Genomic DNA, 13,855 nt, shown 5'->3' on the forward strand with positions numbered 1-13,855 from the left:
GAATTCCGCCCGAAAACCCCACCCTTACGAGACTCCTATTGTTGAAATACATAATTGATGGTCGTACATTTGCAAATAAGTTTAATGCCGAGGGAGCCCAGGAACATAAATATTTATGATAAACCACGCTTGTGATTCTAGCGATTCCAAAACATTGAGACCGAGTTGTTACTTCCAACATTGACCAACGACGACTGACTCGAGCAATCACGTGTATGTGATTTTAACGAAACATTGCAAAAAAAATGTTTTAAGTTTGCCAACCCTAAATCATTCATTTAAATACGATCTAAATCGCGGATCATTACATATAATTTCTTCACAAGGAAATAAGACTCAAGACTCAAATAAGACTCAAGTCCAGCATAAAAGTACCTACTTGTACCAACAAAACAGTCCGTAAGCCTTCTGAAACAGCTTGTTGAAGGCGGACCATCTTCCATGTCTGGCTCCAAACGCGGAGAGGGAGAAGGAACGGAGAAAAACGCGCCGCTGTTGTAATTCCGACTATAAGCAGTCCCGCTGTTTAGGAAATGGTTCAACCAGAACGCGTGTGGATGAGGTCTGATCAGTCCGTGAACGTCGGGCGGAGGAGAGCCGTGAACGGAGCGTGCAGAGTACGATGTCCACAGCTGTCCGCCCCTACTTGCCTCACTATACCTAAACGCCGATCCACCACATCCCCGTCGTGGTAGTCCAGAAAGTTTGCGCGTTGAAGAGGAGGATGTCGGAGGGGATAGCGAGGAGTACAGAGAAGAAGGGAGACGGGGAATTGCGGAGTGCGCGGCGATGCTACTGCCTCGTCCCCGGCTGCTGTTCCTCGGTGTCGCTGCGAAAAAGGCGGAACTACATGCCCAGCCGCTTTCCGGAGACAAACTGCTGTAAACGTGAATGCTGTCTGTGGATCTGTGCGTTTTCCCAGTAGTTAAGGGGGTTAGGGGGCGTGATGAGAGTAATTTCTCAGGGTTGGACATCCTCCGTATTTATAGCATTGAGGCAGGACGTTTGAGACTCACCGAAAGGAATAATGAGAAGAGTACAAAAGAGGGAGGATCGAATCGCAGCTACGATCCCTCGAGTTTTAACTACGCACAGACAAACATAAGAAACACGTTTGCCAGATTTACGCGCAATTGTAAAATGCCTTGACCGCTTCATTTAAGTTCATTAATCGTGTTGTTGTTTTACAGAAAAAAAAATGTGCAACCTAAGTCACTGCAACGGGTTTCGGCAGCACTCAGACACGAACGCTAGACAGAAACCGCCCACTGCTCAGCGGCACTGTCGCCAAGCACATTCTTGCAAATATCTGAATGGAAAAAGACACATTTCAAGGAACTAAACAACTAATTTCACGTTCATGTATACACATGTCGCTGGTTAAAGTATCCCTTATCCCCAAAGGACATCCTCTTAGATCTAAAAAACGACTCATAAAGAAGGAATCCGCTTCTGCAAAAGCGGCAGACAGTTTGATGCATTTTCGACGTCAGCACGCGCCTGTGTGTGTGTGTGTGTGTGTGAGAGAGAGAGAGAGAGAGAGAGAGAGAGTGAGAGAGAGAGAGAGAGAGAGAGAGAGAGAGAGAGAGAGAGCGAAAGAGAAGGAGAGAGAGCACCAAAGAAAAGGTGATTACTTAAAGGTACAGTGCATCTCTGTGCCGATTTCAGCAAAATGGGGGATAGTGCAAAGTAATAACAGACCTTGATTCTCAAGAGGTTCTATACAGTCACCATCATTAAATAGCCGTCACAAAGACGTGCAATAGCAAACAATATATTTAAAATAAGCATTTTACGTGTTATTATGCATGCGAATAGGACAGTTTAGACACTCCAGCGAACAAAACAGTTCATTTTTCTATTATATAACGCTTTCGTTAGCATAGATAATCAATTATTACGAAACGTAAGGCACACTGTATATTGAATTAATATGACACACATTTTTATTCAGAGAATTCTACTGCAATTACATACGCCTGTTATAACAAGTCTAATTCAAAATATTTGTTGTGTAAATGTTCAACATCCAAAACGTATCGTCGGGGTTATGTTACCAATCAAGCCGAATTCTGGATTAAAAGTAAGTGCTATTTCCTAAATGAGACCATATAGGGAATACATCATTTTCAATAATAAGTTATTTCGAAATCCAGTTCTACAAAATGCAATCTGCATGGCACATAATTTTGGCATATTTGCGAAGCAACCGAAATAATCACTATACATGTCCACTAATTCATGCAGCCAAGTCATTTTGCCATTCACCATATGGTCCACGTAGCCACTCAGTCCACACAAATATAGGCTATATACTTCCATTTACATTACTGAAATATGTGTCCGAATGTATACAACCTCAAAGCTATGTAGGTTTTGAATTTATAAAGCAACCTAGACCAGGGCGCCTTTGACACCAACTCTTACTCTTACACCATTATTTTTCGGATTAAAATTGCTTTAGCCTACTTGAAAATGTGTCAAATCGATTTCACTCTCTTACTTCTGTCATAGTATTTATTAACAGTATTTATGTAGCTACTCCACATCTTTGTGCAAAAGTGCATTATTAAATAGATGCCCTGCACGTGACAATGTGTGATAAACAAATACTAAATATCAATAAAAATCTCTTAATTGTTTTGACATTTCTTAGAACCATCCTTCAATGCAAAGCCAACTTTTAAAATACTTTGAGTTAAAATCCAGCCCAGGAAATATCGGGTTTTATACGGCTATTTGCTATTTACTTTAAACTGTCGTGCAATCTGTTAAATATAGTAGCCTACTCCTTTTAATGAGTAACAGTCATATATAAAGTAGTAAATAAATGTGTCTGTGTCTGCTATAATGTTTGTCATATGTCAATCGCATGCAATTGTGCAAAGTTAAATGAATAGCCCCTATGCGCTAATTTAACAGCTAATTTAACATATTCAATTGTAAACGCCAGCAAAGTACTTCAGGAAAACTGCTTACAGAACCCACTAAAACCGGCCGTGTTCCTATTTAAGAAAGATTTTTTTTATCAGCGCAGCAGTTTTCAGTTAGGACCTTTCTAATTATCCGAGAAAATGCTGGTTTCTTTTCTTGTTATTTTTATTTATTTTATTTTTACCGCAAGATTTATTCAAAGGATTTCCTGTATCATTTTGACGTTTCATTGACGTCTTTCGGGCCTCACACGGTTTCCAAACCCAAGAAATATTTCATCCTTGATCTGTTAACTGCGCTCTGTCGGCTCACGGAGACCGGAGTTACTTTTGTGGCCGATGAATGGCAGGAGTTTCACTGACGTCGGAAACTCAGTTCACTTCGCACACTGGGTAAATAAATGCTAAAACAACTGTGTTAGTTCAACAATGAGCAGGCAGTCGAAGTAACAAAGTAACCGATTAAATTTCACCATTCTTGTTTTAAAGCCGTTCAGATAATGATGTCTGATCAACAGCAATGTAGTGCAAAGCGTAATGTAGTGCAAAGCGTTTTAATGGAATGAAGAAACATGATAGACTGTGACACAATGCAATTGGTGGTTGAATAACGTTAGATTTGTTGAGAAATATTATTGTCCGTGTAGCAGAAAACAACCATAGGATATATGATTCAAACCTTAGCCTATATGCGCATTCAGTGTTAAAAAGGTTTTATTAAAAAGGTAAAAGGTAAAAAGGAAAAATCTAATGTTAATGTTATCTAATCTGTAAAAATTTGAAAAGAATTGAAATGAATGAATCACTATTACCCTTAATATATTTGAGAGATAATGTGTTTGTGTGTGAATTAATCCTATAACCGCCAAGGTTGAAACTAATGATCGTAACATAAGTATGCGATTAAAGCAATGCGTGCAAGTCCGGTAAAACAGTGAAATAAGGGGTTTGGAAGGGAAATTATGTAGCTTGACCATTTTGCCAAAAGACAGTCAATTTATTATCTTTTCAAACTGAAAAGTATGAGTTAACTACATATAATTACATATACCTTTTTATTGCACATGGATTAGAGACTTGGAGAAATGTTTGAACATGTATAATCATAGGGTTTCTGTTCCTCGTAAGCTTGTGAATGTCATTGAGTTATAATTCTGTGTTTAAACTGAATGTATATGACGGTGTAAAAACGAGCCTATAAGAATATGGTGCTCGGTCAAAAAAGTTAATTAATTAATTAAAACGAATGACCATACCTTAATAGTCATACCATCATCACGGGTGCATTTGGTCAGCTGTGTATGCCAAGGGGGGAAACTGTATTGGAACAGTAGCCGAGAACGACAAATCACTGATAACATTGAACAATTTAAGTAAATATGCATATACATTTTACATTTATTCTCATAATACGTTTAAATATTAGAACTCATCTATACATCTGCATCAAACGTTCAGGTCAGTTATAGATGCCTTACTATGTCTGTCATACAACCACATTTGCAAAATAAACAATATTTCATAATATGTAATAAGGTAGTGAGGTAGTATGTAGTAGGTGTTGCGCAGCAGCTTCAGTGATCCCATCTGAATGCATTTTTCTATGATCTCTCTTTTTTGAGTGAAGTCATTTTCCAGTACAGTTTCACACTTTTGGACACATCCGAGCTGTGATGGAACATATTTTTCATTAAGTGTCCTTTAAATAAATCAGATGAACTAAGTGATGATCCTTACTGATGTTAGCAATAAGTATGCTTCCTGTTTGGTTCTGATTGATCCTTTGTAGAGTAGACAGGTTTAACTCAGTGCTGATGTCATATCGACATTAATGGAACATTCTGTGTCAGTCAGTAGGCCTACATGCGTGAGTACAGTAGGCGTAGACTAGTTTACAATTTCCTCTGTGAAATTTCCTAAAGGGCTTTCAAAAATGTACAAGAAGTCAATCATCAATTAAGTGAAGAGAAGGGATGGAGATTTTGTACTTTTGTATCTACGCCATTGTTGGATAGGAACATTACAGATGTTATGTAATAATCACTGGAGGTTTTTTTCCACATTACATAAGACTATTTGCTTTAAATACCCAGGGTGACTTATACTGTTTATATATTGCAGATTTACATAGCTACTTTTCCAGGGACATTACATTCCATCCTAACACAACAACAGTGTTACACATGGGATTCAAACCAAAACCCTCTTTACCTTAATGACTATACAAAATAGATGAGCACTGCACCACCCTGCTGCTATGACCACTGGTCCATACTGCTGTTCCACAATGCTCACTGTTCCACACTGATACACTGCCACACCACCACCCTGACTACAGCTATTCACCAACACCCTGACTACTGCTATACACTGATACCCTGATTACAGCTATACACCGACACCTTGACTATCGCTATACACCAACACCCTGACTAAAGTTATACACCAACACCCTGACTAAAGCTATACACCGACACCTGACTAAAACTATAAACCAACACCCTGACTAAAGCTATACACCAAAACCCTGACTAAAGCTATATACTGACATCCTGACCACTGCTGTTCACTAACAGCCTGACTACTGCTGTACACTGACCGTTGTTCCAAAATAAATAATTACCATAAATTGAAAAGTGTCACTCAAGGTTAAGGAAAAACAGTCAATGTGTTCAGACTGAATACCCCCAGTCGGACCAAAGCAATTCAGACAGCCATTCTGCTGGAGATGCTGCTGAAATACTCTTGCTGTGCAATGGGTGTGCATCTCACTAACGCAGCACGCTCACGAGGCTGCGTTCAGATGGTAGGAGCATGATGCATCCTGAGGCTGAGTACAGTCCTGCATTCCGATCATTACTGTATGACAGCACATAAGCGAGTGGATTTTACTGATGTTGTTCCCCCTCAGAAACACACAGGAGCACTCGCACACACACAAAAGATGCTGAGACAGCCTCCTCATGAAACCACTTGTTGAGCAGTCTTGGAACAATGATCCCATGGTACTACTTGAATAAGCTCAATTAAATATTTAATGATTGCTCATTTTAAACCAGACAGACAGATGTAGAGACGTATGCACATACATATAGAAAACACAGACACACACATACACATGGCTTATGGTGTGGCACGGGTCAAAAGTCTACCAATAGTCCTTATTGCAATGACATGACCCCTGGCTGTGAATAGTTTTTTTACCTTAAGATCAGTGAGTGATTCAGACCAAAGAAGGTGGCCTGACTTAACTGTATAATCAATCAATCATATGCTTTAACTGGTCCATTTCTGTGCTACTCAATTTCTGAGTAACAATGAAAGCCAGGAGTGAACTTTCAGATCTCTGAGACCTGGGGAGCAGCCTCTGCTGCAGAAGTCTGTGTAGTGAGACCTCTGCTATACTACTAGTGATTTACTATGTTGATTCAAGTCAATTCAATTTAATGCTATATCCCCATCAGCAGGCTGATCAGAATGAGCACTCACATCAGAGTGAGCACTTTATTAGGTATTTATTAGGCTTATTTATGAGATTCACTAAGTCTTCTGCTGCAGTAGCCTATCCACTTAGAGGTTTGATGTGTTGTGTGTTCAGCTATGCTCTTCTGCATACCACTGTTGTAATGCATGGTTATTTGTATTACTGTCACCTTCCTGTCAGCTTCGACCAGTCTGGCCATTCTCCTCTTACCTCAGTAATAACGTGTTTCTGCCCACAGAACTGCTGCTCACTGGATGTTTCTTGTTTTTTGCACCTAATAAAGTGATTACTGAGTGTACATCGCTGGGTTGGCCCAGTTGGGTGGAAAATAACTTCTGATGCAAATTTGAGATGGCTGCAATATATTAATGATCTTCAATTACATTTGGAAACATTTATTTCATTGGTATAGTGCTACCAAATGTCTGTTGAATATTCATTGGGTGATATATTGGCCTCCCATTACCTTCTAATGTTTAATCGAAAATACTGTTGCACTATAGTAACATTATCATTGAGAATATACAGTAGATTAAACATGAATATGCCATACCTTTATATACTGGATGTTATTTATCTTAGAAGAATTCCTATTTCAAAATAAAGTCTACAATCATAGATTATGTTGCAATTTCTGAATGCCCCATGAAGTTACAGACTGCAAATATAATGTCAACACTGCCAATCTACTAGCTAAAACTGTTAGTTCAATTAACTGTTTTATTGAACTTCTTACCCAATTATTGTACGACACCTGACTGTATGAATCAATGGAATAAATGCTACCATGTTAGGCTGCCTAGATTGCCAGCTGAACTAGCTAGCCAGATAGCAGCTAGCTAGATAACAGCATTCAATTGCATTAATTTCCATTGTGTGGGAAACTTTATATTGGCAAATATAATGTGCCATATGCTTGAAATACTAGAGTAAAGAGTAATAGTAACAATAAATAAAAGCAACAATTAATAAAAGTACAGTCATTAAACTTGTTTGTTCTTTCTCCCTTCTGTCTTGCAATACCAGCTGAAACCTTTAGGGGTTCTGTCACAATTCTAGAGCCAGATTACATTACATTACATTACATTATTGGCATTTGGCAGACGCTCTTATCCAGAGCGACGTACAACAAAGTGCATACCCATAACCAGGGATAAGTTCGCTGAAAGACCCTAGAGGTAAGTACAATTATGGATTACTCCATAAACTCCTGTATTTCATAGACATTTTTATCAAAGTGAACAAAAGAAAGAAAGAAAGTAAATAATGGGGGTTAAGCACCTAGTTTCGCAACAGCCACAACTCCACATAACGAAGGATCCAAAATGAGGGGGTGGGGTGGATACTGAGGTGGGCCATAAGAAAACAGTCTTGTGGTTAATTGGAAGTCCGACCGTTGTAGAGATTTTATGAAAAGGCTATACTCTGGGTTTAATTTCCCACATCTAACATTTTTTCTTTTTTTTTTACTAACCAAATCTTCCTTAAAAAAAGAAAACCTTCAAAGTGGCGAAGGCAGTCATGACATCACAGGAATCTGGGGTTTCCCTGCACCGCGAAGTCAAGCCTCAGTGATGACTAACTCCTGATGATACGATGTTATTTCCTGCTTCTGAGCCCATACACACTAAAGCTGATGTGAGCACTGGAAGATTTCAAATGTGAGTTCTCTACATGAAGAGAACCAAATGCTCAGTAACAATAAAAATACTGAGACACGCACACGCACACACACACACACACACACACACACACACACACACACATGCACATAACCATGCATGCGTGCTCACATAAACATGTGCATACACACACGGTACTGCACATCCATTCAATGGCAGGAATACAAAGATTAACATTTAAAATAAATAATACATAAAAAGCTGCTTCACGTATGCAATGATAGACATTGTTCATAAAGGTGTCATTTTGTGTATCCAATTAAATGACCTTCAGTCAACATACCAAAAACATTCATACCTAAAATTCTGCATTTACTGGTTATAGTTATTATTACCAAACATACACTCACCGAGCACACTAGTCTCTAGTTTGCAAAGAATGGCGCAAAAAACAAAACAAAAATCCAATGGGCAGCAGTTCTGCAGACAGAAACGCCTTGTTAATGAGAGACATGGCCAGACTGGTCAACGCTGACAGGAAGGTGACATTAACGCAAATAACCACACACTACAACAGTGGTATGCAGAAGAGCATCTCTGAACACACAACGCATCATAACTCAAAGTGGATAGGCTACAGCAGTAGAAGTCGAAAAAATGAGTCTAATAAATACCTAATAAAGTGCTCGGTGAGTGTATATTGAGGAATTTCTAAATGATATATACACTTCCCCTTTTTAAATGGTAGATCAAAAGATGTACATGAGATGAAGACTGTATTTGTGTTAGAAAAGATAAACCAACATAAAAAACCAGATAGTTGTCTTTTGGAGAAAAGCAAGCCATTTTGAAGCTTAGGAAAGAGGGGAAAAATCATTGGGGATAGCTTGTACAACAACTTGGAATGTCCTGAAAAAGAAAGAAACCAAAAAAGTGGAAGGTTTTAGACTGGCCAAGTCAATCACCAGACCATAAAACAATTGAGAATGCATTTTACCTCCTGAAAACGAGATTGAAAGATTGAAACCCCCCGAAACAAACAACAACTGAAAGAGACTGCAGTAAGAGCCTGGAAAAGCAATCCAAAAGAAGAATTCAATGTGGTCGCAGGCTTGATGCAGTTATTGCAAGCAAGGGATATACTACCAATATCAAGTGTTATTTACTTTCATTTACTTAAATACACCCTGTTCCAATACTTAACCTCACCTAATAATTGGGTGGTCTGATACCAAAGGTGCTATGTTCTAAATAGTTTAACACATCTAGGTGTAAATACCAGGAACTAAAAGCAGAAATTCTGAACTCTTGTTTCGTTTTCATCTTTTTATCTCAACCCCAAATGTATTCAGTGTATTGCAAAAACAAAGGAATTGGCCTTGCTGTTCCAATACTTTTGGAGGGGACTGTAGTTGCATTTCACCTTAAGGTTGGGGTTCTGTGTATTTTAACCATGTTCTACCATTAAATAACCCCAACTATTTTGCTCATAAAAAAATGAGTGAAATGACATTTATTTGAATTTGGCAGATCTCATTAAAACAAAAATAAAATGGAGCTAAATTTATTTAGACATTTTTTTATTTATGTCTTTATTACACCATTGTTTATTTTCTGAATGGACATACTCATCCAAGTCAACATACAAAGCTTACATCACTTTAATTGAATATCTTTATACATAATGTAAGATCGGCACAATATATAAATATATCTCATATCTGATCTGTGTAGGATTTTTTCAATCCATTGTCATGTCCCACAATAAATGTACAAAGAAAAAGACCAAGAGAGATTGACCATTTAAAAAAGTCAAATACAGAGGGAAGTTGGAAGACAAACAGGAGACAAGGATTTTTAGAGCAAACTTATATCTTTATAAGTTGAAATAAATTACCAAAAATCAATTCAGTAAAAGCTTTAGGGCTATGCATGAAACAGTAATGACCTTCATTGTCATCATTATTGTTGCTGCTTTTGTTGTTGTTGTATTTATTTACATGTGTTAATATGTATTTGTTTTGTATACACTCAGTCAGCAATTTATTAGGTATTTATTAGACTTTTTATTATTTTATTTTAGCCTATCCACTTAGAGTTATGATGCCTTGTGTGCTCTTCTGCATACCACTGTTGTAATGTGTGGTTATTTGCATTACTGTCACTTTCCGGTCAGATTTGACCAGTCTGCCCATTCTCCTCTGACCTCTCTCATTAACAAGGTGTTTCTGTCTGCAGATCTGCTGCTCACTGGATTTTTTTTGCATTATTATTTGCAAACTCTAGAGACTAGTGTGTGTGACAATCCCAAGAGAACAGTTGATTCTGAGACTAGTGTGTGTGACAATCCCAAGAGAACAGTTGATTCTGAGACTAGTGTGTGTGACAATCCCAAGAGAACAGTTGATTCTGAAATACGCAAACTACCCTCTCTGCCACCAACAATCATTCCATGTTCAATTTTTTCCCCCATTCTGATGGTTTATGTGAACATTAACTGAAGCTCCTGTCCTGTATCTACATGATTGTATGCATTCCACTGCTGCCACACAATTGGCTGATTAGATAATCACATGAATAAGTAGGTGTAATAAAGTAAAAATGTAATAAAGTAATAAAGTGCTCGGTGAGTGTATATATTGTTGTCATATTTGTTATTTATAACGTTAAACGTGCTAAACAGACTTCATTTCCCAGCTTATATTGATATATTATTTGTCCATTGGGTTTAAATGTGTTCTGAAACCATTCTTCCAAGTTTCTCTCTTTCAGGGTCCAAGGAAAAGGATTGGATCCAGATGTGGACCTGATTTTGTCTGGTTACAAGACACGGTGAGGTGAACAGGCCTTCAATGTTAGATAGAATCATCTACCTGCCCTCTTTTCAATATAGCTAGTCTATTCTTGAAACGTTCCGTATGGTAGGGCCTTGGAACATATTGTATACACATACTGTACAGGGGAACACCACATACAAAAACAGACCACAGAAATGCTTAAAGAGTTGGTTATTTTAACAACAAACAAAAGGCTTCTACTGTTCAAACATTGTCCACTGCCAACATAATTCTTTCCCTCACTCATATGTATAAGAATGTGTCAGTAAACATTCAACCAGATATTCAGCTATTATTTGTCAAACAACTATGATTTAATTTCCACATTGAAAACAAAAAAAAACAACAGCTTACACTGGAGGAACAGAGAGGTCAAATACATACCACCTCAAACTGGGACCTCCGGAATTGAGGTCATGGTGAGTTAAGTTACTAAAAAACAAACCATAAACCAAGCATTAAAAAAATCCATGTCTTTGTTTTATTTTAAGGTCTTTTGATAGAATTAATATTCAAACACCGTGCTGTGTCCAGTGTTCCCACTCCATATCTCAAAACTGGATGGCCCAGAACACCATCCTCCTGTGTTATGGAGACATATCTAAAGTCCTTGAGAATATAGACATCATTTACCTTTCTGCCAACTAATTGCCCTCATCACGCACCATTCTGCAATCAGATTTACCATTAATACCCCCTAGAAATAAAAGCCTTTGTACTCCTCTGTCAACTGCCCATCTTTATACAACAATATCATACGCGCTGGTTTGTTCTCACTGACAAATCCCTCCTATTTCTGACTCCCCCATACCTGTCTGTTCTATTGCAAACATCTGCCCCGGTTTAAAAAAACAGATCCAGCAGACACATTCAGTGAGCTGGGCCATTCCTCCATTTGCTCCGCAGAAGAGCAAGCTGGCCTGAGCTGCAGAGAATCCTTAAATGGACACTGGCCTCAATCCCTGTTTTTAACTTCAAGATCATGGAGATATTCAAAGTTCCTGGTCCATATGTTGTATGTTGTTTTACAAGCCTCTGATGTTTTAATTCCCTTGTCTTTCTGTGGACTTGTTTTATCTGACTTGGCCATATCTTTGCCCCCAAGCCAGGCTGTGACTGTAAGTGAGAAGGTGTTCTCAGTAAACTTGGGTTTTTAATTGGTAAGGTAATTTTTTTTTAAGTTTTAAAATTACCAAATTGATTTTCTGTCAGAGAAACAAACACCAATGAAATGACAAAATGAAACCAGTCCCAAACGGATGAAATAACACAACACTGCAAAATAAAATATGTCATGCCATTGTTCTTGACACAACATTTAGTGGTCATACATAGCAAATAAAAACAGACAAGAAATTGCATTCTATTTCTACTTTTATAGCTGGCTATTTAAACAGATATGTCATCATTATTTTAGATGTGTGAATATTGCCGATTGAACACAAAACAAGTGGAAGCGGAGATTTGGCTTTAGCCCAGAGCACACTCCTGACCCCCTTATGTGACCCCTAAAAAGCCAGGAAAGTGACAGTGTAACAGTGGTGACATGAAACGTAACCCGGAACACTGCGAGCGTGTGCCAGGGACTCTGAGCAAGCAGCCTACTCTAACCCTCCATTTTGTGGCTGTCCTTGATTCCGTTAGAAGCCTGAGGTACGCAGCATGAGATCAAACACTCACACACAAACACACACACACTCACACACTCACAAACACACATACACAAACACACACACTCACACGCACTCACACATAAACACACAAACACACACACACAACAGTTTGCATCACATCAGTTCTAAAGAGTGCCTTCAGACATGTCCATTGCTTATTACTATTACAATGCTAATTGATTTATTCATCTTTGTTCACTTTTTAATTATATGATGAGTGGGTTTTTTAAATTATTTTGATAGAACTATTGGAAATAACATCAAATGTTATGTATCACAGAGTTTGTAGCTTACACTGACCCCCACGCTCATTCAGATTACTGCAGTAATTCAAGCTAAACACCCATGTGACTGGTACAAGAGCATTCAAACCTACAACCCTCTAGTGAGAGGTATGGGGAAAACAAACATATAACCCTCTGGTGAGAGGTCTGGGGAAAAGTGACGGGTCAACACCCTGTTCCACAGCACACACCCACTTATGTGATAGTCCATCCAAAAGAAAAACACACACACAGCACAGTCTGTATCTGGAACAATGTATGTGTCCAAGACTGACCTGACTGTTCAAATTATTAACAACATTACATTACAACAAGACTTTTTTTTTATATCTATATATAACCCCAGAAATGAATTAGAGAATTTATTGCAGAAAAAAATTATGCAATAAAGATATGGATCCCATCTTTACTTTGCTCTGGGAAACAGATGAACATCCTCGAATAATAGTGTATATTATTGTGGCATTTATTTATTTATCCTGTTCTTTTGCATATGACATTATCTTCTAGTGCCTGAGACGTGCTGTGATCTATGTAAAATAAGAATGTCCTGAGCAGGAATGCTTAAGACTCAGAGAACAGTTAACAGAACAGTTCAAAACCTCTCCTCCCCTCCCACATGAGTCCTGTACAGTCTTGTGCAGGTTTACCTACAAGTCTAATGTTAATAAAGAATACAATGTCGCCATATAATGTTGGAAAGTGGATGGCGCAACTTGATGCCCCAATTACAGACTTCATAAGTCTAAAAGTCTTTTGGCCAGTTGTCTGAATTGTAGCATTTTCATTCTAAATGACTACCACTCGGCAGATACTCAGATGCCTCATACAGAGGGATCCCAATAACCCCCTCTCCTGTGTTCTTTCACCCTTCTTTCAGCCTTCTCTCTTTCTACCTCTCCCTCCATTTCATTCTCTCTGTCCCTCTTCTCTTCTTTTTCTTTCATCCTCTTTCCCTGCTTTCCTCTACCCTTCGATCAGACGGCGATAGAGGGAGATTGTGTTACGCTGTTGCTCCACAA

At 38.4% G+C, this 13,855-nt stretch overlaps 1 protein-coding gene across 6 annotated transcripts in view; it reads right to left on the reverse strand.

Moving 5' to 3' along the window:
• The window catches only part of pde10a (phosphodiesterase 10A), a 92,997-nt gene that overhangs the window by 62,418 nt on the left and 16,724 nt on the right, over positions 1-13,855 (reverse strand). For 2 of the 6 annotated variants that reach the window (XM_061227854.1, XM_061227851.1), the window contains exon 1: positions 380-1,941. The exons of 2 other annotated variants lie outside the window; for them this stretch is intronic. In XM_061227854.1, the coding sequence (XP_061083838.1) occupies positions 380-974 (595 nt within the window). In that variant the 5' untranslated portion in view covers positions 975-1,941. Of the gene's footprint in view, positions 1-379; positions 1,944-13,855 lie in introns of those variants that run through there. 2 more of the 6 variants (XM_061227852.1, XM_061227855.1) reach the window with 2 other exon arrangements.

The sequence above is a fragment of the Conger conger genome, chromosome 18, assembly GCF_963514075.1.
Source record: "Conger conger chromosome 18, fConCon1.1, whole genome shotgun sequence".
Lineage (NCBI taxonomy): Eukaryota > Metazoa > Chordata > Actinopteri > Anguilliformes > Congridae > Conger > Conger conger.